This window comes from Sminthopsis crassicaudata, chromosome 5, assembly GCF_048593235.1.
Source record: "Sminthopsis crassicaudata isolate SCR6 chromosome 5, ASM4859323v1, whole genome shotgun sequence".
Lineage (NCBI taxonomy): Eukaryota > Metazoa > Chordata > Mammalia > Dasyuromorphia > Dasyuridae > Sminthopsis > Sminthopsis crassicaudata.
In genome coordinates this window covers 289,074,167-289,099,523 of record NC_133621.1, presented here as the reverse complement: position 1 = coordinate 289,099,523, position 25,357 = coordinate 289,074,167, and the positions used below count along the sequence as shown (strand labels likewise).

The 25,357-nt window shown below is 35.7% G+C and overlaps 1 protein-coding gene across 4 annotated transcripts in view; it reads left to right on the top strand.

Moving 5' to 3' along the window:
* Positions 1–25,357, top strand: part of WASHC3 (WASH complex subunit 3) — a 57,611-nt gene that overhangs the window by 253 nt on the left and 32,001 nt on the right. For 2 of the 4 annotated variants that reach the window (XR_012482814.1, XM_074271399.1), the window contains exons 2-5: positions 2,624–2,722; positions 11,422–11,487; positions 17,810–17,932; positions 21,746–21,853. Coding sequence is in view for 2 of the 4 variants with exons in the window: in XM_074271399.1 (XP_074127500.1) it covers positions 2,624–2,722; positions 11,422–11,487; positions 17,810–17,932; positions 21,746–21,853 (396 nt within the window). In the remaining 2 variants the exon portion in view is untranslated. Of the gene's footprint in view, positions 1–2,623; positions 2,723–11,421; positions 11,488–17,809; positions 17,933–21,742; positions 21,854–25,357 lie in introns of all 4 variants that reach the window. The other 2 variants (XR_012482813.1, XM_074271398.1) reach the window with 1 other exon arrangement.

The following is a 25,357-nucleotide window of genomic DNA, read 5'->3' as shown; positions in this document are numbered from 1 at the left end:
GCTCAGGGAGGGGGCGGGGAACGTTCTTTACCTTAGGATCCCAGACCTGGCGCTGGAAGGGATTTCCGAAGCTTCTAGTCCCACCCTGACTGAGGCCCAGGAAGAGCACTTAGTATCTGAGGGACCTTAAGACAAGTACCTGCTGCTCTCTGAATCTCGCTTTCCCCATCAGTATAAGGAGGGGGTCGCACTAGATACTTGTCCACAGAGTCCCCCCGTGCCTCAGTTTCTCCATGTATAATGAGGTGGACTAGAAGCCCCTGAGGTCCCAGCTGTCAGTCTGTGATCCCTCTGTGCCTCAGTTTCCCCATCTGTACAATGAGGAATTTGGAATAGATATCTCAGAGGTCTCTTTGAGCTCTAAATCTGTGATCCCTCTGTGCCTCAGTTTCCCCATCTATATAATGAAGAGGTTGGACTAGATGCCCCTGAGATCCCAGCTGTCTGTGATCCCTCTGTGCCTCAGTTTCCCCATCTGTACAATGAGGAATTTGGACTAGATATCTCAGAGGTCTCTTTGAGCTCTAAATCTGTGATCCTTCTGTGCCTCAGTTTCCCCATCTGTATAATGAAGAGGTTCCAGCTCTCTGTGATCCCTCTGTGGCTCAGTTTCCCCATCTGTATAATGACTAGATGCCTCTGAAGCTCTGATCCCCAAGCCCGCTTTCATCCGAGATCTAGAAGAACCCTTTCTTGATAAGAAAAAAGACTTCCAGAAAAAACAAGCCAGCTAGCTGGAGTGCGAGCAGTGGTTACCAGACTGTTGCCCCTCAGTGATCAGGAGTCACAGCTCCGAGGTGGAGACTCTTTGGAGGACATGTAGCCCCGCCCTCCGGGTTTTACCGGGGAGGAAGCTGAAGCCCACAAAGGTCTCGTGGCCCTCTTGAGTCTCAGACGCCACCTGCTTTCCGTGACCAGGAATCACTTCAGTCACTTCCGGTGATAGAATTGTACCCTTCCTCTGCGTTAAGTCGCTATTCATGCGCCCCTCTCACCATTTAGAATACAAACAGCTATTTCCCGCAGTGGGAGCAGCCTCCAGAAGCAGAAAGGCCCTGAGTCAGGCCCCAATGTCCAGCTTCACAAATATGGCGCCAGTACTTGGGACGGGCCTAGAAGGAGACAGCGAACATAGTCTTGTCTTTGCTTTTGATGGGTTGCTCCTTGGTGTGTTTTTTCCTGCTTAAAGCCTAGAAATTTGGGGAAAACTTTACTTGTCCATTTTATTTGATTGTTTCTCAGTGCTTGTGAAGTTTAATTGAACGCTCTCATTTAACTGGTGTGGAAACTAAATCCAGAGAAGTGACTAACCCGGGTTTGCACAGGAGCAGTCCGAAGACTGAAACCGACCCCTGCCCCTGTTTGATATAGAACTTTCACCACCTCCAGCTCACAGCTCTGGGCATTTTCTTTGGCTGTCTCCCCTCCTTCCCTTATTGCAGGAAAACCAGTTTTTAAGCTTTTATTTTCAGAACATATGCACGGATAATTTTTTAGCATTGACCCCTGTGTTTCAGATTTTCCTCTTCTTCCCCCCCATCCCCTTTCCTAGATAGCAAGTAATCCAATATATGTTACATCCAATATGGAGTCTTTACCATCCCTCTTAATTCCTATCTACCCCGCCATATATAGGCTGCTTTGTAGAAATTTGCTTACATGTTCTCTCTTGTAAATTCTTTGAGTGCAGTGACTACCTTTGCCTCTCTGTATCCTTGGCACTAGCACAATGCCAGGCACATAGAGGGGGCTTAATAAGTGTTTATTGATTATTGAAGCCCAGGTCCAGGCTTTTTTCATGGCAACAAAATACCACAAAGTATAACCAATCCCAAAGTGACCCCTTTAAATTATAAATAATCAAGCTCCTGCATGGGATTAAAAAAAAAAAAAAAAATCATGTCTGTCCTCAGATGACTCCCAGAAAAGTAATTCTTTCCCAGAATTCCCTATTTCTGTGAAGTGCAGAGACTGATGGTAAAGGTTGTTCATACTTAGTCCAGTCTCCCTTCGTACCCCATTTTAGCTTTCTCTTTAAGAGAAGCTTGTCTCTTGGTCAGCTTCAGATTAGTGCAATGGAAGAAACATTGGATTCAGGGTTTGATCCTTCTATCATCTAAAATGAGGGGATTAGACTGGAATATCTTTGATTTCTTCCACTAATGATTTGACTCTGCACCTTTTGAGACATCCCATTCCACTGCTGAATGTATAATTATTAGGAAGTGCCTCCTTTATTGAACCAAGATCTATATTTACACTTTGCCTCTCATTTGGTTTTCCGACCTATCCAAGAAAGTAGAATTCCATTTCCATTAACCCTTTAAATACTTGAAGATAGCACTCCCAGGATTTGTGGGAAAGAATCTAAGAAGTAATCTCTTTCAATTCTCATTTCACACATGAGAAGACAGAGATTCCCCCGAGAGGGATGGTGATGTTGCCAGAAATGACACAGATAGTGAGTTGTAAAACTCAGACCGGAAGCCAGGCCCTCTGAGTCCAGAATGAGCATTCTTTCCACCATTGGCAGTGTCCTGGATCTCACACAAAGTACTGAACCACATATAGCATTCATCAGAAGCCTTTTGTTTGAATTATGTTGTGTTTTTATTTAATACAGGTGCCAGCAATTCAACAGAAAAGAACTGTTGCATTTCTAAACCAGTTTGTGGTACACACAGTACAATTCCTCAACCGATTTTCTACAGTTTGTGAAGAGGTAGGTGTTCGTTCTCAGAATGGCAGAGAAACTGGTGTGATTTCCCCCCCCCCCCCCCCCCCCCCCCCCCGAAAAATGTTTTGTTCTGACATCTTTGTTCTTATACACCTAGAATCACCTGAATTTGATTGTCATAAATTGTAATTTTCTAAACATTTTACATGATCTTGTTTCCTCCTGCTTATTTTAGAGTTTGGGATTTTTTTTTTTTTAATGTAAATTGAGGGGATTGGACTGGGATATCTTTAAGGTTCTTTTCACTAATGAAATGACGCTGTGTACCTTTTGAGGCAAACATTCCACTGCTGAATGTCTCTCATTATTAGGAAGCACCCTCTTCTATGGAACCAAGATCTACATTTACATTTTGCCCCTCATTTGATTTCCCAGACCAGTTCAAGAAAGTAGAATTCCTTTTCCATTTATTAACCCTTTAAATACTTGACGATATCTCTCCCAGAATTTGTGGGAAGGGATCTAAGAAGTAAGTTGCCCCAAACTTCTCATTTAACACGCAAGAAAACTGAAATTCCCCCAAGAGGAATGGTGATCTTGTTTCCTGCTGCTTATTTTAGAGTTAGATTTTTTTTTAAGCAATGCTCAAGTAATTTTAGTCAGACTTTCCATGACAGGTGGAAGTAGCAAAATCCATCTTTCTGGAATGGATGAAGAAGCTACTATGAGAAAGCCCTAGGACTAGGAAAAAAGAATTCCTATCTTCCTACTATATTACAGAAACTTTCTACTACTTTATATACAAAAATACTTTTGTTGATTAGCCCACTAGTAAGTCTCCCTAACCTTCACTCATCACTTTTGAAAGTATCCAATCTGGAGATTGAATATAAATCAATACATGCATGCTGTGATCACTTTTTTTTTCTTTGTTTTTTTTTCCTCTCATGGCTTTTCCCTTTTCTCGCCCAACATGCTTCATAAAGAAATGTGTATTTAAAAAATTAATCTCTATGTACAGCCAGAAAAAAAAAAAAGAAAGTATCTAACAAGTACACTGAAGGCAGCTACAATTATCTTCTAATTAGTCAAAAATTGGTTTAAAAGCATCATGAATTTTCTAAGTCCCATGATTTCTTTCTCTTCTCTACTTTCGATTTTTTTCCCCCCAGAGGTTTCTTACTGCCAACATTTTTTGATAGGATATGCTTGCAATTATTGACTAAACAAAAATGAAATTTGAGCATTGACAGAAAATTTGATATATTCCATATCTCCACTAGTCTAGACAATGATCCCAAGTCATATTTACAGGTCATTCTGCTGCTAGTAGAATGTCTTGGTTATTACCAGGCTGGATATCTGCAAGATAGCAGCTGAGTGAATTAAGAAGCATTTTAAGTTGTTTTCATGTAAGAGAATACAGGGTGCTCCATTGACTAATGGAGCAACAAATGGAGTCATTTGAGCCATACTTATTTTTCATTTTCTCTCATGTATATGAATATGTATGTGTACACATGTATATTATATGTACAAATATACATACTTAGGTATGCACATAATGTCTTTTTAACTAAGAAATCGGATAGTCATTGTCCTCAGAAAGATTATGTGTACACAGAACATATGGAGTAATTTCTCTTCCAACCTGGAGAGTGTTTGGCTTGGTTACCTGAAACTCTTAAATGTATTACTTGCACTTTTAAAGAATGTATTGATTCTTTTTTCAGGAGAACCATCAAACAAAGTTCAAACAGCTTTTTTCCCCCCTCAAATGAAAAATGAACCTTAGTTGCTATTTTTTGAAGTGGGACTCAGATGAAAAAAAGAAAAAAGTTCTGTTTTTCCATGTGAACTATTTTGAACCCAAACCAAACTATAACAAATTCAGTTAAACTAAACCAAAACTGGAATTGAATTAGAGAGGGGAAAAAAATCATTTTTTTTTTTCCTTCATCACCAGAACCATTCAAAGTTCACTAATTATTTTTTTCCCCCAAAGATCACTAATTAAAGAAATATTGTTATGATCTCTTTTTAGACATAAAATAGAATATTATTGCGTTTTAACTCTTGTTGCCCTCACAATATATATTTTTGCTGATAATCTTCAAATACATTGGATTTCTGACTAGCAAAGCCCTGCACTTTCCACATCATTCTCATTATCTTAGAAGGCATCGTATTTCAAAAGGATCCACTTAAATGTAAACTTAAATATGTCCATTGACTTAACCAAGTTTTTTTGGGGGGGCCTTAGCAGACCCATTTTTTAAGTGGTGTTTCTCTTTTAGAATACGGAATGTGTAAGCAATGGATACTTTACAGTACCCAAAGCCACAACATTTTGGTATTGTATAATATGTTCAGCCATAAAGTATTTCTCCTTTTGTCCTGTAAAGTTTTGTCCTTTATTGTGTTGCATTAAAAAAATGTATTGGTTGATACTGAAGATTACAATTCTTTAAAAAAAAAAAGAGAGAGAGAGAGAGAGAATTTCAGGTACCATGTGAACTCACTCTAGTCCCTTGTCAGTATTGTTCTGAAAAAGCCACTTCTAAAAAGGAGAGGAATTACTCTCACTGTTTAAATGCATGAGTAGGCCTAGAACCCAAGCAGCGACAGTGGAGGTAAGATGAACACATTATTACGTATTATAATATTATAACACTGTACTTGCCTCCTAAAAAATGTTTAAAAAAAAATTATACTTCATTTTCAGTAGAGCCATGAATAATGTTCTGCTAAAATGTCACTTTACATCTATAGTTATAAGGAAGATCATTAGATTAGAGATGAAAAATTGATTTTATGGGTCTTTATTTAGAGGTATATTCTTTATTATAGTTTAGATTCTTGAACTGATTATTTTTTTCCTTACAATTCCTGGGCTGTACTGTGTGGTCCTTTTTTAGTACCTTTTTTGTTGTCTTTGTGGGTCAATTTTGGCTAAACTGAATTCTATGAATGTTTAGATTTTTCCAGACCAGAATTTCATTGACCTAATTCATAAATCTAAAAATCATACATTTGAAGAAAAAATAAAAGTTGAGAGAAAGGTGTAATTAATAAGGTTTTTAAAGTAGCCTAAGCACAGAGAAAGAAAGAACAAATTGAAAAGCACGTCAAAAGAATGTCAATATTTCCAGTTGCATTTTTTAGCATATTTACTGTTTTGATAGCTAATTTGGCAGATATGGCAGAAAGCACACTAGATTTAGAGATGATGAACCTGAGTTCAAATTCTAGTTACTTATTCACTCAATCAAAATAATGTGAAATGGTTGGGAGATGAATCTCCAAATCTTCAATCCAGTACTTGATGGGGAAAAGAAAAGGAGAGTGAAAAGAACTGCTCTTCAGTGCTGGGTGGTGCCCCCAGTAACATATTTCAGAGGCTCCAGAGACAATAGATCTGCAAGGGATTCAGCCCCCTCATTGATGTTGCTGTCACTTATGGCCTTACTACTGCATCCTTGTTGGAGTCGGGGAGGAAGAAGACTACCACTGGAGAAGGAGCCTGAGATCTTCTTAGCAGATAGAACATCTGACCCGGAGTCAGGAAGACCTGAATTCAAATCCATCCTCAGACACTTCCTAACTGTGTGATACGGGGCAGATCATTTCATCTCTGATTGCCTTGGTTTCCTCCTCTGTAAAATGGGGATAATAGCACTTGCTTCTCAAGGTTGTTGTGAGGATCCAATGAGATGATAATTATAAAGTCCTTAATACAATGCCTAGTACAAAATAAGTACTATATAAAATTTAACATTTACCATCCTCGTCTTCTATCAAAACTTCAGCAACAGACATCATATCCATTCAAGCATCCCACAGCAACATTTAAAGAATAGTTCATGAGGGCTGCAAAAAATTGCAAAAGCATTACGGGATTACGTTTTGAGGATTCATACAGAACAGAAGCCTAGTGGTATTGCCATCTTGCCACTAGAAAGTCAGCAATGAATTATCCAGTGAGATCTATTCATATAAATATATACATATTTATATGGATGCAGATTGCAGAAAAGCAACAACAAAAACCCACTGATAGTCACACCATTGATTGCACCAGGTGATTCTATGAAGAGAATTTGGTTATCAAAGAATGATCCTCATTGGCCATTTGATAAGCATTTACATTATTTCTGTCTAAATTAACCGCTTGTTCTTGTGTTATTATTCCTGTCCTACAAGAGTTGAAATCCTATTACTTAGAACTTCTAAATGATAATCATTTTGGAAGGATGAGGTTTTTATGTGATTCTGCTAGGGTCCAATGTCGTCTATGAAAAGCACTGGTTAACAAAACCAGAATTCTTTCCCAGACTTTGTGGACTAACAACTGGATCATTTTCTAAATTCTTTGTCGTTCCCTATTGTCAGCACATTATTTAAATCGTAAAGTATTCTCTTCTTTCAGTATCCCATTACAAATGCATATGCATAAATATTTGAATCACTTAAGGTTGTTTTTCTACAAAAATGATAACTTAGCAATTTGTTACAATACAGTTTATCATGTGTGTACATATGTTTTATCAAAAAGAAAGGTATAAGATTTAGAATTTAAGGCTGAGTTTATTTAAACAATTCATGGTTCCCAAAACTTTTATTCTTTTGCCACATTAACTGACTAGTGGGCGGAAGACGACCATAACAGATTCAAGTTGTTGTCTATAGCTATGTCTAGAAAAATAGTTTTTAACTGTTCACTGATCATTAGTAGTCAGTCAGTGGTCTGTTCTCTCATATGAATTTATAATCTTTTTTTCCCCTCGATGACATGAGTAATTCATTCATGTAAGTCTGTTAATGCTAAAGCATTAGTTTGTGAAGCAGTGTAGTGTATAATGTATATAGGGATGAATTCAGAGTCAGGAAACCCTGAGTTCAAATCCCAGTATTTACGAGCTATGATGACAACTTGAAAGTCTCACTTTCCTCATAGGGAAAATGGGAACAATAGTAACACTGACCTCACAATTGTTGTAAGAGTCATGAGATAACAGGAAAAGCCTTGGGCCTTCAATATTAATGTAAATTGTTTTTCTTTCTAGTAGCATATTAGAGTGAGTGAGGTAGGTTACTCAGACACTTCTACTAAAATCTACCATCTGAAAACATGGGGAGAACTACTTGTTTGTTTTCTGCATTCCCCACCAGCAAAGCCAAGGACAAAAACTATCTTTTTCATTCCATAACCCTGTATCTGTTAAGAATTGTCTGGCTGATTTCCCAGTTGATAAATGGAAAAAGGATATGAACAGGCAGTTTTCAAAAGAAGTAATCAAAGCTGTCAATCGCCACATAAAGAATGCTCTAAATTATTTCTGATTAGAGTAATGCAAATTAAAACAAGCCTGATGTACCCACTCTGTGTCTATCAGATTGGCTGTATGACAGAGAAAGAAGAGGACAAATGCTGGGGCAAGGGGAGAGAAGGAAGATTGGAAAATTTGAGGTACTAATGCATTGTTGGTGAAATTGTGACCATCATCTGACCTGGTCCATCAACCATTCTAGAGATCAATTTACAACTGTGCCCAAAGAGAGCAACAAGACCACTGCTAGGTCTGTATCCCAAAGAGATTAAAGAAAAGGGAAAAGATCTGTACATACAAAAATATTTGTAGAAGCTGTTTTCATGGTGGTAAAAAAATTAGAAATTGAGGGGATACCCATATATTGAAGAATGGCTGAACAAGTTGGGGTATGTGATTGTAACAGCCATAAGAAATAATGAACAAGCCAATTTTGGAAAAATCTGGAAAAACTTATATAAAGTGATACAAAATGAAGTTAGCAGAACCAGGAGAATATTGTACGCAGTACCAGTAATATTGTAAGAATGATCGACTATGAAAGACTTAGCTACTTTAATCAAGACAATAATTCAAGAAAATTCCATGATGAAAAATGCTATCCATTCTCAGGGAGGTTCTAGATGATCTCTAAGTGCAAATTGAAGCAAACTTTTATTTTCATTGTTCCATTTTGTTTCTATTTTCTTTCGCAACATAGCTAATGTGGAAATGCATTTGGCATGACTTTACATGTATAATTGAAGTCAATGTGCTTGTCTTTTTTTTCTTTATAAACCTTTTTACTTTTCAAAATATGTGCATGGAAAATTCAAAATTAACCCTTGCAAAAGCCTGTGTTCCAGTTTCCCCACCACCACTCTGTCCCCCAGATAGCAAGTAGTTCAGTATATGTTTAACATGGTAGAAATTATTAAATTCAGTATATGCATACATTATCTTGCTGCATAGGAAAAATCAAATCAAATAAGAAAAAAAAAAAATAAGAAAGAAAATAAATTGCAAGCAAACAACAAAAAGAGTGAAAATGTTGTGTGGGGAACCACACTCAGTTCCCAGTCTTCTCTCTGGGTATAGATGGCTCTCTCCAACACAAGACTATTGGAACTGCTGAATCACCTCATTGTTGATGACAGCCATGTCCATCAATCATATAATCTTTTTGTGGCTGTGTACAATGGTTCTTGGTTCTGCTCATTTCACTTAGCATCAGTTCATGAATGCTTGCCTTTTCAAGGAAGAAGAAGGGGCAGAAGGGAAGAAGAGAATTTGCAACTCAAAATTTTTTTGGCCTATTTTTGGTTTTTTGGAACTCAAAAATTTTTTTTAAATGATTGTTAAAATTTATTTTTCATGTAATTGGAAAATATTTAATAAAAGAAAGAAAAAAAGCTGACTGGCTGACATTGAGTGACTTTGTAAAGGAGGGACTGTTAATAAATGATAATTGTTAATAAATGTTTCTTGTATTAAATGGATTAATCCTTATGGATTGAGTTAAGCCTAAAAGGCTTTAAATTGCCAAAATGTAAAAAGTTAGTTTTCCTAGAGGTTTATTAGTATTATTAAAAAGTTGACCTCATTATGACTTCAGTATTTACTTGCCATTTGGGGCAGATGAATTTAATTTAGATATTGCATTATAATAGGGATACCTGTATGACAATATACTAGAAATTTTCTCTCTAATCTTAGTGTCAAAAATCTAACTTAAAAAGAAAATAAACTTTCAAAAGTGATATAGTTTTAGGTCAAGCTAGTGCATTACAACTGAATCTGAGTTCCTTACAGACAGATTAGAGTTTTATTTTTGCTTTATCTTATGCCTAGCACATTGTGGGTACACAAATATCTACTTCTTGATTGTTTTGTTCATATATTTAAGGAACCCATAAAATGTCGACAGAATTTTATATTAAAGACAAAGTTGAATTACAATCAAACGATGAGCATCAGATTAAATTCAGTTTTGTTTGTAAGATAGATTCTGAGGTGCATTTTTGCAGATTTACCTTGGTCTGACCCATCAGATGAACATCTCTATTTAGAGAATTAACATATTAGGTATTTCATAGCTATATTTTGTATAATGATTCATCATAGGGTTTATTTAAATATTGCGTTTTGTTATATAGTACAGTTTCATTGATCACCATTAGAGTTTTAAGATTTTAACAAACCTTTTGTGTTAAAAGAAATGCACACTTATTTGTATTTTGCAAAAAACATTTACATTTTTGTGTAAGCTTGGACATTGAGTCACTGACCTGATAAATCTCAACAGATTGTTTTTATTACCTTGAATTTGTTGAAAATGCTCTAAATTTGTTACAATCAGAATAACTGAAGTGAACAAATCCTAGCAGGTTAAGGTTCAACTTGCTTTTCTTGTTGACATTGAATTTCTTTCTTGGCTCTAGTCAGTTAAAATCACATTCTGATGTCTTTGATTTTTTCCAAGTAATGTCCTTCTAGACTTCAAGAATCTCATCTTAAAAATAACTGTCTTCTGTAAGAGAACTAACTGCATTGTGGTTGTATATTCATTTTTTAAAATTTCTCTATAAAATTGGCAGATTGACCATTTCTCAGGGTGTTAAAGTTAGGCTTATAAGCCAGTCAGAATCCTGATAAGGTGCCAGAAAGCAGTCAGAATGTGAAATACTTGCCAATAAGCAACCTGGCCAACTCGTCTTGGACTGTCTGACTGGATATGGTAATGTTTAGGGTTAGGGTTTTAAAAAAATGTTCTTATGGATCAAATTTTATGATGATGATACTGTTGTTTGTTTATGTATGTATATATAATTTAATTGTGCAGAATAATTAGAGCATGGTGAATTCTTAGTTCTGGTTTATCTTCAATTTTAATGGTAGAGTGCTTCCTTTTGTTTTTTCATCATGTTCTGATTTTTTTTTCCTCCTTCGTCCTTAATTCTTCCCAACAAGAATTGTCCATTTCCCAACATGCTCATTTTACCCTTTGACTTCTGAATCTTGAAAGTCAAGGTGAGAGCCAGTAATATAAGCTTACATATTGAGGAAATAGAACAGGGTCTTATTCCAAATGAATTCTAGATAGCTGGTTTATATTACTTACCCTTGTTTTTGTTTTTTGTTTTTTTGGGGTTTTTTTTAATATGTGTATTCTATTGTGAATTATTTGTTAAAGAAATTCTATTAAGACGAAAAACATTTCTTATTTACAAATATATATACATACATACATATACATGAGCAGCACACATAGTTTTCCTGCCTCTGCTAAGTCATATAAATGATTGTCACACTTGTTGCATGGGGGAATGCCTTTTTTTTTTTTTTCCCCTCATTCCTACACTGATTCAGCATCCCTTTGGTCTTCCATTGTTGTCAGTAAATTTCATTCTCATGTCTCAACTCTTTCTTTTCTAGAAGCTGTCAGCTCTTTCTCTTCGGATTCAACAAATTGAAACAACTCTCAATATTTTGGATGCAAAGGTTTGTCTTTCTACACAATTTATCTTTTTCAGTGTCCTAAAACTTTTAAGTGACACTATTTTGGTCATAGTTCAAGATGAATCAGGTTAGCTTTTGTTTATGTATAGTAAAACAGCTAACATTTTACAACAATATTGGTTTTCAAAAGCTGAAATTGGAGGAGAAATGAGATTTGTTCTAAACTTCATTATTTTCATTATGATAAAATGTAAAATACTATTTCAGTAACCATTTTAAAATATTTATTTCTTTAAAATATTCAGAATCTTAGTGATAAGTGACACATTTGTCAAATTAAACTACTAGATGAAAATAAAAATTTTAAAATAATGACCAAATGTAACAGGATAAAATATATATAAACATATCTTTTATATCATTGCTTTGGCCAACATCTTTTCAAAATTAAGGGGGGGGTGCTATGTACAGTCTTTGAATGGACCTTGTCTCTACAATCACCCCCCCATTTATGGTTGCAGAAAATGAAAAGTGTGTGTAGATTGGTATCTTCCCTGCTGGAAAAAGTACCCTTTGATGATGAAATTTATGGTCTTTCTTTCCCCTTTCAGATTCAAAGAAGCAGTAAGAGCAGGCTGATTCCACAGTTAGGGAAATAAAAGAATATGAATATTGAATGAATATATGAATATTGAAAATTTCCTTATTGTGCCCTCAGTTTTATAACACACTTAAGGCTACCTGGGAATCAGTCCCTCTGCCTTAATTAATGACAAATAATCATTGTATATTCTTGAGATTTGGTTGTTTCATTAATGGAATTGGTCTTTGTTTTAGCACACTAAGAATATTCAAGTGTTAGCCTCTCTCTATTAAGTCCTTTCCCTCTTTGGACCATCTTCCACATAGCTGCCAAAGTGATATTCCTAAATTCAGGTCTGGCAGTGTTACTGCCTCTTCAGAAAAGTTCTAGTGGCTCCCTTTTACCAAGATTGAATGTTCAGCACTCAAAAACTGTTTCAACTTGACCCCAGCTCTCCGATCCATGCTATTACGTATTATTCCATTTCCTTTATAATCCAGCCATAAGGTCAACTTACTTTTTCTTGAATAGAACATTCTTCCTTGTAACTCCCCACACCTGAAATGTGTTCACTACTGAGCTTCACTTCTCAGTATCCCTAGTGCCTCTCAGAAACTCGGTTCCATTTCTCCTCTTACGCTTCCTAATAATTCTCTCCAGTGATCTTATATTATAAGTATACATTTCCAAAAATAGAATGCAAACTTCTTGAGGGTAGGGATTTTTCATTTTGTCCTTGTATAAAAAATACAAGGTGCCTTGTACATCATGGCATAGTTGGGGTTCAATAAATATCTGATTCCTTGATTGAAGGCAGAGACTTACTTAGGTTTGATCTCCTTAAGTCCATTGAAATCAATTCAGTTCCACAATTGAAGAGCTTTAAATTCTTTCTTGGTTTTTAGAGTGTTTATTGTATATAGGAGAGAAATGGAAACCTCAAGGAGGAGTGGCTTCTGGTCTCATGAAGCTTACCCACAACTCGTGTATAAATAAATGGCCATAGAGAGATGAAAACAAATATAGTAGGAAGTGTAACAAGTCCTTCAGAACTAGGATATCAGGGAAGGTTGGGGGAAGTATTGTTGAATCAGCTTTTAAAGTATTCGTAGGAATTCAATCAGGAAAGCGTGTATTCAAGTATATTCAGAATATAGAAAATATCCCATGTTCTCTAGAGCAAAGCTTCTTAAACTATGGGTCCAACCCCACATGAGGTCAGGTAACTGAATGTGGGATCATGAGATTGTGATTTATTATCAGTAAATGTGTGATTTGTATACCTATTTTATATATCTCTATACCCACTGTCACGTAAAAATTTCTCCAGTGAAAAGGGGTTATGAGTAGAAAAAGTTTAAGAAGCCCTGCTGTAGAGCAGATTTTAGAAAGGAAAGTAGGACACTGGTCAGCTGGAGAGGCAGGTATGTGGGCCTTGAATGCCAGACGAAGAAATCTGGGCTTTCAGCAGGAGCCAGTGAAAGATGTTGAGTAGTAAGGATAGGGATTAAGCCTCTGCATGAGGAAGCTAAGTCTGGCATCAGCTTACAAGTGGTTTGGAGCAAGATGGAGAATTGAGATGGGAAAGAACTTGTACGAGATAGTGCTAGGAGGAGAGGCAGGTCCTAATGTGATGATGGCGTCAAGACGAAGGGAACAGAGAGGATGGATAAATATGAGGAAGATTGTGGAGAAGTCAGCTCCAAACTGGTTAAAGAGGATGAAGACTAGAAAAAGGCCTTGAGATTCTGAGACTGGATGGTCCTTGGTGACTTCCCAGAGAACGGGGGTGAAATGAAAGCCAATGGCTAGGGTTTGTTAAGAGAGTGCAGACCGTCATAAAAAAAGTAGGGCCCCCAGATGTAATTTGATGGTGAATAATACTAATGGCTTACAGTGACCGTAACATGTTAACATTTGCAAAAGCATTGTGTTTCTATTATGTCCTGTAAGTCCTACAACTCTGTGAGGTTCGGACTGTAGGATTATTTCTACCAATTTTCATGGGAGAAAATGAGACCTACCAAGTGACTTATCCATGAACATTGCATAGTAATCATTTCACATGTGGAATTTGAATGTTTGTCTTCCAGGCCCCAAGTCTAGTGCTGTACTGGCTTCAGTAAAGGGAAAGATATAAATGGGGCTGTCACTGTAGCAGGTAAAATGGGAAGGAATCATCTCAAGCAATAAAGATAAAGGTGCTTTAGAGAAGGACAATTATGCTAGCAAGGCCATAGAATAGGGGGCCAGAGACACAGGCAGAGAATCCATATTTACGAGGAACAGATTTTACTTCTTCCTCTGAGACCCAATGGAAGGAGAGAATGGATGATGATACTGAATTTTCAGGGGAAAAAAAAGAGGGAATTGAAGATGCTCCCATCTAGGATCCTGAATCTCAGTTGTGTCAAAAGCAAGGAGGTCTTTGAAAGGCAGTGAGAATGTTTGGAAAAGACACAATAGAGAATTGATATGAAACTCTGTTACTTAGTCCTGGCCATCTTTCTAAACCAAGGCAAACATGTCTCATGTGTGTGCCAGTGATTGCAACAAGGGAGCAGGGAAGAGTAAAAAGAATAATATCTCCTCAGGTTATTTGACCACAGAGCATTTGGTAACTTGAGACAGATTGACTGAACCCAGAAGAGCTAGACTGGTAGTTCTTGGGGAATGGGATATGGACACATCAGTCAGTCTGCAAACATTGACTGAATGCCTGCTGCCCTTAAGGCGTCATGCTTTTGGCATGTGGTTATTTTCTTCCTTCTTGAAGAGGCCCAATGGCATCACTAGGGTGATGATTTGTGCTGTACAATGTTAGGGACTGGATCAAGAAGACAAAAATGTTCTTTAGGAGTTTAGGTTCAAGTGAGGAAAACTAATTTTTGTTTTGTTTTGTTTTGGGTTTTGTTTTTGTGGAGGGAAGCATTATCACCAGTCATCTTGGGAGTTCTGGAAAATCTTTAACTAGGTGTCCCTTGAGCAGAATTCTGGAGGAAATGAGAGATTCTAAGTATAAAGCAAAACTACTTCCCAAGCATTTGCAGCACAAAGAAATGGGAACTAGAGGGGGTGTTATCATTTGTAAGGAACTACTGGGCCAGTTTGGCTGAATTGTAGTGTGGGCTGCATGGATGATGGACTCTTAGCTTCTCCCAGCCCCCAATATCCTGATTCTTCAAAAGCACCTTTCACCTTGCATATCTATCTCATATGCCCTGATTTGCTCTAGAACAAAAGAACTTTTCCCATGCATCTCCTATCTAGATACATCGAATCACAGGGATTTTTTTCCTTTGAGATTGTCCCAGTTTCTCTGCTTTGCCCAATTTCCTTGTTCTTTCTTACTATCCCTTCTCTATAAAATCCCTCACTTTACACTGCTGTGGTGCCCTCTCCCTTCAGGAAGAGGTCCACAGGAAGAGGTGCATCCCCCATTACTCTAAGTAAATTCTTGGGCATAAATGCCTTGCTTAATTTGGAGACGCTTTGAGCCGAATTCTTTCAGAGCCTATGCCATGCCCCATACCCTGGTATCCCAGCCTCTTTGACATACCCCAATATTAGAGCGTATAATAAGGTTATACAAGTATGATGGGTGGGCAAGGTTCTGAAAGACTTTAAAAGCTGAACAGAGGAGTATTTATTTGAGCCTGGAGGAAAGAGGAAGCCAGTATACTTTATTGGATAGGGAAGTGACATGATCAGATCTGCACTTAAGGGAAGTCACTTTGGTAACTACATGGAGAGGAGAGACATTTGACTAGGAGACCATTTAGAAAGCTATTGTAGTCATCCAAAAAAGAGAGAATGAGGGTCTTCCTAGAGGGGCAGCCATTTGAGGAGAGAAAAAGAAAGGATGTGAGAGAAATTATAGAGGGAGAAAGAAGATATGGCAATGATTTTGGATAGCTGGCGTAAAATAAACCAGTCAGGGTAGTTTGGGGACATAAGAGATGAAATTATGCTTCTTTTTAAATAAAAAATTTGTCACACATGTGTTTTATTTATATGTGCATGTGTGTATGTACATGTAAAATTTTTTATATTCAGTATTTAGAGAAATGTCACTAGTCATTTCTCATAATAATATTTTTAACATCCTATAAAACGGCATTTGCAAAATGCTAATAAAAAGCAGTTTGATCTAAAATCAACCAAATTTAACCTATTGAAAGCAGCTCCATTTTTCTCTCTAGACTATTTATTATTTGGTACTTGGGCAGGCATGATTGGCACTGCCCTAAGCCTCCTTATTCGGGCAGAATTTGGTCAACACGGAACTCTGATCGGTGACGATCAAATCTACAACATAATTGTTACAGCCTATGAAATGAAGATTATAGTTTTAAATTTTTTCTTAAATTTTTCATTCTCATGAGTTACTTAATTTTCCATAACTTTTTTTTTTTTTTTTTTTTTTTTTTTTTACTATATCAGCAATATCTTGTGATGGATATTAGAAGAGTTTATACATATGAAATTAAATTGAACTAGATAAGATTAGGCCAAAAATTCCCAAACACTTCAGTTAACGTGAAACTAGGTTTAGAGTTCATCATATAATCACTTGTCTATTCGCTATTTCCCTTTCTATGTAGATAGACTTGGGGTCTAATTTCATTAGTTTTCTCATAAAGATGATTTCTTTTCTCAGTTCTTACTTAGTTGATTATGCTCTCATTTGGAATTACCACTATCTTCTAATAATTAGAATGGGTATATTTACATAATACTGAACTTCAGGTTATTTATCCCACTTGACCTTGAATTCCATTTTACTTTTTTTATTTTAAAGTATATTATTGAGGGGGCAGCTAGGTGGCAAAGTGGATAGAGCACCAGCCCTGAATTCAGGAAGCCCCGAGTTCAAATCTGCTCTCAGACACTTAACAATTCCTAGCTGTGTGACTCTGGGGGTGGGTGGGGGGAAAATATATATATATTTTATTGAAGTTCATTTCCTTTTTTATATCAGTGTCACTTTCCAGTGGCTTCCTTTCTTCCCTGAAAATAGATCTTTCCTCACTACACAGCTATATAGCTCACTATACAGCTTGACTTCTACAAATCAGTGAGGAATGTTGGTAGCCACTCAACCACTGCCTCTGGGTGGAATCTTGGGGACTCAATAGGCTCTGCTACTGACTCTCAAACTGACTGGCCTTGCACTAGGCCCTCTCCTGAGAAGCTGGTCTTTTCCTCAGAACTCATCACTATCTCAATTTGTGGCCTAAAAATGTTTTTAAATCCATATCTTCTAATAATGACCATATTTTTACCTCACTGTGACCATTTTGTAAGTTTGAAATGTGTCTTGTGTATGTACATACAGCTTGGAATATGTTTACCATTAATGGAAAGGAAATCAAATTATAAACAGAATAAGACAGGATGTTAAATCCAATTGCAAATATATTTTAGTATATTTTTCTACTTATAAAAATTCTAAGAAATTAAATTTATTTTTATATCCGTAGATTTCTATAGTCTAGATAGATCATAACTTAGTTAAAAAATGTTTTTGTTGTTGTTATTGTTTTTTAATTTTATAACTTCATTTTAGTGTAATTGGTTTCCATTTATAAGCCCATGTACTTTATTTTATGCTCTTAAAACCATTATTCTGAAAAGGGATTCGCATTACCCAAAGGGTGCATAGTACAAAACGCTTGGCCTAAGTACTTTCTTGATAAAGCAGTTATAAAAATAATAGCTAGCTCTTGATGTGCTTTTAGCATTATCCTCATATGTTGGAACTTATTTTTTAATATTCAGCTATCATCTATTCCGGGTCTGGAAGATGTCAAATTTGAAATATCAACTGCAAATGTTAATGGTGTTACAAATGGTCCTGAAGCTCCCTCAGGTCAACAGTCATCTTTGTCTCCTCAGTCTGAGGTAAGTATTTAAGTACCAAGGACTAATGTCTACTTCCCAAAGAAAGTGTCTTCATGGTTGAACCTGATGGAAGAGCAACTAGGGTGGAAAGAAGAAAAAAAAAAGAAAAATGGAAACATTTGAGTCAAATTCTAGATTTCAAATGAGATAAAATATGAAGTGTAAAAATATTGTCATCCTCTGTTTACTGTACTTGTTCAACTGGCCTGCTTTTTGAAGGTGTTCCTTTCAGAGATTAGTTTTAAAGTTGAGCTTTTTCATCTTTTTCTTAAAACTATTAAAAGGGAAAACATGAAGTATTGAATTTTAGGGGGAAAAAAATCTCGAATATTATTCTACCCTTCACTTCTTATAGTGAATTTTTCAAAAGATTTTTGTGAATTTAATTTAAGCTGTTACTCAGATTGGTTGGTTGTTTTTTTTTTTTTTTTTTTAACCACTCAAATTAGGACAATTTGAGATAAGGACTGTCTTCAGATACTTATTTTAGCAAGGTATTTAGTTCAACAAGTAATAAGCAAGATTACTTTTATAATCTTCTGAAAAGTTTTTTGTGATAACAAAATAGTAATATCCATTCACCTCTATGGAATGATGTATTTTTTTTTGTAGTTTTTTAAGGCTTTTATTTAAATATATTTAATCATACATTTATTTGCACTTATTGTGAACAAAGTATTTACTGTGATGTATATTTTCAGATATGAATTTTGGATACAGATTAGAAAAGCAACTTCCTGCAATTGAGTAATTTTATATTCATTTAGTATACAGTGTATTAGTCCCATCTATTGTAAAGGCCTCCAAAAAATACATATAGGATAAAACTTTAGAAATTATAGTTGTTGGACAGGAATTTTTATTTCCTTAGAAGATTATTTGTTCTATAAACCAAACTAAATTTTTCTTATTCCTTGAATGAGATTTCTGAAATCTTTACATTTGTCTCCTTTATGCTCTACCTAGTAATTATCTTTAGTTGTATAGACATATTATACTAAATTTGCCCTAACCAACATGAATAGTAGAAAATTCCACAATCTAGCTCTCCTTGGTCAGCCTTGCTCAACCCCATCATCTTGGGTGAACCTAGTTGTTCTAGTATAAACCTGAACCCATCCCAACTTCTAAGAACTGAAATCTTGTGGCAGACTCTGGATCAGTGTTCCCCCACACATAAATCTCTGCCCACTCGTTTCTCCCCTGCTAAAGCCTTCCTCCTATACTATATTTAGATCATCTCAAACCTTCTACTCATTTCAGCCGTCCTGAAGTCCAGAGTGTCTAGGGCTTAGCTTTTTTTACCCAGTGTTCAAGGCTTTAGACCAGGACCATTATGTCCCCTCCCTGTCCAACCCCCAGAGAGTGTCCTTCACTTTCATAGCATTATTTCTATAGCAACTGACTACTTTCTATCTTGTTGAAAGTTGTGGCTTCATGGAAAAATTTATCATTAGGCAGGGTATACCTGGTCCTGTTACACTGTTTCTACCTACAAACTTAAAAACAACACAGGGATGAAATGTGGCTTAGGCCTTTTTAGTACTGCTATGGAATGTTATCTACAAAATGTATTTGAAAAATTAATAGAGTCCTAGCATATTAAAAATTGAGTTTTTATTGTTGTTTTCTTTTTTGCTTAGCAAAAACACTGATCAGCACTACTCTCAGCCAGATTTCTAACATGTTTTGCATACTCAGGGTGATGACCAAAAGATGTATCTATAATAAAGTGAATATACAATGTATTGCCATTTTATATAAAAAATGCATCAGTTCAGTTGGAATGTGTATAAAGTATGCCCATCCATTGCATGTATTACAAGACTGTAATAATATTGCATGTTTGTTGGGTTAATTTTTAAAAATCTCTTCAACATAATCTTGAAATAGATGTACATATGTAAAGTGTCATAGTACTGATATGCTGATGAACACATTTTCATTTTCCATTGATTCCATCATTAACTGAATTAATAAATCTGTATTTTTCTAAAATAAGACATCTCCAAATTTGTTTGGAAAACTTTGCAGTGATGAGTAATCATGTACATTGTGTTCATGATCCATACCTCTCAACCTGTGGCCTAAATATAAGACTAATTCATGATTTGGAGCTATGAAGCATTAAATTAAAATGTCACACTGACTTTTGGCAACCTTTGTTTCATAGATCAGAGATTACCATTTGTTACAGGAGCCGTAGTTAACTCATGCAGATTGAGGTGAATTTTGAAATAAAATTAGGATCAGTTGAGAGATATGGTAGGTGATCCAAGACAGTTGTTTAAATAGCAAAAATGCAAAATGTTATATATCTATATTGAAGTCTTGGTTACCATATGAGTTAAGAATTATAAATTGAAATTATTGAGCAAGTGTATTCACTGAAATTGCTCCATTTTGTTGTGCAAATCTATTGTCCATAAATAAAAATATATTCTTGGGAGCTTGTTTGAATTTTTTAAAAATTAAATTTAGTGGTTTCAACTCAACGTGTACATCTCCATGTGGAGAAAATATGAAATGTGCATGAATTTTTTAGGACTGCATATAGAACTATTAAACATTTCAGTTTGAGACTTCAGGGGATTTGGGGACATTTATTGTTAGCTCAACTTGGGGTTTTGGTCAGACTTGGCTCTGGTTTAAATTGTATTGATTTATAGTTTATATTTCCATATACTATCTGAAACAAATATTGGACTCTCAGGGAGCAGAAGGCAAGCATACTGTGCCTGAATAGAACTAGACCTTCAAGAGTCAGCGACTCCCCACATGGTCCTTTTTCAATTTGCCTAAATTTGCTTTAGCGAATTGAACAGAGACTATCGATACTGGCTTAAATTCCTAATCATTAACTTTATCTGAAATGTTCACTTGAGCGGAAGGATTCAATGTACTGGAAAATTAAAGTATATATAAATTTTAAAGGTCTTATATCAGTGTGAAATACAGCAAATATTGAGATAATTGGTATGACTCTTACAGAGAGGTACCATGACATAATGGAAGGAAAACCAACCTTAATATGATAAAGACCTGGGTCATTTTCCTCCTCTGATACATACTGACCCTATAACCATAAGCAAGTGACTTAACCTTTCAGCTTGCTAAGATTATAAATGACATTAACTAGACTATAATGGTGTAAGGAATTTATACATTGGGAGTGATTCCCTACTGCTGAAATCACATAGACACATATTTTAAATTTTTTCCCTAAGTTAGAAATATATGTGAAATGTTAAAAATTGGAGAATTTCATCTGAGATAGTTTTCTGCTTACCATACAATGATGTTCCCAGTACATTTTCTAAGAAGTGGAAATATCTTTAAATAATTAAATGGAAATATTTAATAAGGGATTCAAATGAGCCAACTTTAGATACTTATGGATGTCATTGACTGCCCCTACAACAATTTCAATTAGCTTGATAATTAAAGAAATGATAAAATGTCATTAAAATGGTGTCTTTTTATTTTTCATATATAAGACCTATCCACTAACAATAATGAGAATTTTCCAATTTTGAAAAGTTTTCTTATTGCAAATAAGTTTCTCTTTCCAAAAACAGTACATCAAACTTTGAATTGGCCTCTTTTGAAATGTTATTTGGATATGCATAAATATTTTGAGATATGCCTAAGTTTATTCTTAAGCCAAATCTTGAATTAATTGTTTTTTACTTCCAGGGATTAGAGTTTGTTAAATGCTTTAGAATTACAAAAAAGAAGCATCCTTTGTGAATAAAATGATGGTCCCCTTTTATGAATTATATAAAGATTTATACACAATACTTTCTACAGCAGAACAGTATACAAGACACTGGACCACAGAAATGTGAAGCGGCAGCAGAAAATATCTTAACTGTAGCCAAGGATCCAAGATATGCCAGATATCTCAAAATGGTTCAAGTGGTAAGCCTATTTAGTCTGTCTTCTCTCTCTAGCAGCAGCTTTTGAAAATTTTCAGATTTTTTTGGTTGTTTGTTTGCTATCTAGAAAAACTGCTAAATTGAATGGCCAGGTTTTCCAATCTCCCATTTCCCAACTTTTATTTAATTAATTCTCTGTTTTATGATTCAGAATAATTCTCAAACTAACCAACCAAGCCCCTTTTTCCTTTTTTGTTGAGATGGAGCAACATAGGAAGAGAAGGCTCCTTATACTCTTGGACTTAGTTGGATATTTTTATGTCAATAGGAGTACCTACACTCAAAAAATTATTGAACCCTCAAGATTCAAATCTTTCATATTAACCGCCAAGTTCCTAGTAGATTTTTATGTCAGCTTTTTATTTCTCAAGGGAAGAATTAACAATCAATAAGGATTTATTAAGCGACTGCTGTGAGTTAGGCACTATGCTAAGCACTGGGTACAAAAAAGGGCAAAAGTCACTTTTTGCTTTCAGGTAGCTTACATCAAATGGCAGGGACAACATGCAAACAAATATATACAAATAAGCTATATACAAGATACACAGAACAAAATTAACAAAGGAGAAACAATAGAATTAAGAGACATTAGGAAGAACTTTCTATAGAAAATAGGATTTTAGTTGGGGCTTAAAGAAAAAATTTTATAAAACTTCCCCACCCACCCCTTTTTCTTCAAACTGGTTAAGCGAGTGGTTTTAGATAGATGGAAGGTAATCAAATAAGGAAAATTAGTATGTAGAGAATTGTATGGAATTCATTGCTAAATTTTCCATGTGCTGCTAAGAATCATATCCTTTATTTTGGTGATGATTATTTTTCTTTCATCTTCCTGCTCCTCTATCAGCATTTGTAGAAAAATAAGAGATTTTTCATATAAATAAGGTAATATTGAAAACATTGTTACCCACAAATTCTGATGGTGTGTACCAGAGTATGAAACCTGTGGAGAGATACCCAGAAGTGTGATATAATCTTTCATGGATGGATTCAGGTCGTATTAACTAAAATGAAGGATTTGGACCAGATAACAACAGTGGTCCCTTCAGCTTCAAATCTATGATCCTATGACGTTAACCCAGTTACCTCACATTTGCCAAGAACATCTAAAATTTTCTGGGTTTGGGGGGGTATTTTTTTATGTTTTTACTTCAGCTTAGATGTACTCAGGTGATAAATAAGCATTTATTAAGCTCCTACTGTGTCCAAGGCAATGTGCTAACCACTGGAAATACAAAGACAAGTGAAAGACAATTCCTTCTGTCAAGGAGCAACAGAAGAAAATTGAGTTTTGTTTTTATTCTCATTACTTTGACAAATTTTCACCAGATATTTTCCAATTATCCTGTTGTAGTCTCTGTTATTTTTTTTCCCTATTAACAGGATAATTATTTTTTTTAACAGGATAATTGTTATTATTTTTTTCTGTTTGTTTTTTGTTTGTGTACATGTTTTTCATTTCTGAGTGTCTCTCCCATTCTCCTATTTTGTACACCATTCATTGTAACAAAAAAGGAAGGGGTGGATCCAGCAAAACTAACCAAGCCCCTTTCTCCTTCCTTATTGAGATGGAGGGATTTAGGAAGGGAAGCCTGCCTTTACTGTTGAACTTAGTTGATGTTCTTGTTTTACTGAACTGTGGTTTTTTTCTCTTCTATTCTTTGCTAAAAGGGATGGCTCTCTTGTGAGGTTAAGGAAAGGGCATTTTTGGGAGTTGAAGGTATTTCAGAAACAAAAAATATTTTTAAAAATGTTTTGAAAACGAACCATTTCTTGCAATGTATGTAGTCTTCTGTTTCCCTTGCCCTTCCCCCCAATGCCTGCCAAAGAAGTGAGGGGAAGTATACTTTATCATATCTTTGGATCTAGGATTGACTATAATTACATTTGTCATTCAGTCATTTCAGTCATATCTGACTTTTTGATCCATTTGGGGTTTTCTTAGCAAGTTATTTGAGGCCAGATTTGAACTTGGGAACATGTTTTTCTGACTTCATGCCTAGTGCTCCATCCATTGCGCCACTTAGCTGCTCTGTAATTAAATAGTATCCCTATTCATCTTTCTATTTTTAGTGTTAGTACTTATTATGTATATTGCTTTCTTAATTCTACTCTATAGCTACATCTTATAAATCTAATTGTGTTTCTATAATTCTTCATTCTCATTCTTGTGCTTCTATAATTCTTCATCCTCATTTTTTCTTATGGTACAATAATATTCCATTACATTCCTGTAGCACAATTTGTTTAGCCATTCTCAAACTCCATCTCCCATTGTTTTTCAGGACAATCTCTAGCATTTTCATTTCTATTCAATCTTTATTTTTGTGATACTTGTTTTTCACCTTGTTCAGAAGAACAACCTGTTTCCCAGTGGACTTGCCAGGAGAGAACTAATTGCCCTTCAAAGGCAGCTGATCAAGGAGAGGGACTGGTAGGCAACACAGCTCCTGGCCATAGTGGGGCTCCAGATCTTGGGTCTCATGGGTGTGAAGAACAAGTTTATTACCAAGAGATGCAGAATGGCATCATCACTGGCGTTTCTATAATAGTCATGTGACATCATAGCCATGAAAGCCTCATTTGCATCCATACTCTTCATGTTATCAGAAGAAAGTAATTCTTTTTTGGGAGGAAAAAAATGAAGACATGCCTCAAGGAAGAGGAGGCCCAAATGAATGGAAATGCCTTTATTTACATCAAAATGCTGTCCTGAACCCTGAGCATGCAAACAAACAACAACAACAAAAAACAGCTCATTCCTCCTCCAGAAGCTCACATTCTTATGGGGTAAGGTTACACATTGGAAGAAGTTTTTACTCCCAGTCTGATGGAAAGGTACCGGGGTCCATAGTCACAAGAGCAAAGCATTATTTACTGTTCTTCCCATTAAGAAAGCTTTTTTTGGTCAAGCCATTTGATTGATAGATAGATAGATAGATAGATAGATAGATAGATAGATAGATAGATAGATAGATAGAGATATTTAGACTAACTGGCATGAGGCTCTTCCCACAGAAAAAGGACTGAACTTTGAGTAAGAAATAATTTCTTATGGTCCAGGGAATGGTGATATAGATTCATAGATATTATTAGGAAAGAAGGTGTTGGCTCAGGGCAGAGAGTTGTGGGAACCCCTTCTGGTTGGCACAGGTCCAACATGAAAGAATTCACGAACCTGAAAAGTTAGGCTAGCAAAAAGAAGTTTATTACTGAGAAGTCAGCTTTTGCTAGGAGGCTGACTTCCTCAGTGGCAAGGTCCTGACAGAGAAGTAAAGGTCTAACAGAGAAATCCTGGCAAAGAGAGATAAAGAAGGGTTAATGCTGAGAAGAATTCTTCTCAGCGAGCAGGGGGTCCTCGAAGGCAACTATGCCAAGGAGAGAAGGGTTCCTTGACAAGGCGTAGTACTACTTTTGGATTTCTGCAAAGAAATGAGCCCAAAATTGCATGTTTTTATAAGGAAATCTGAGACTTAAGTTTCAATTG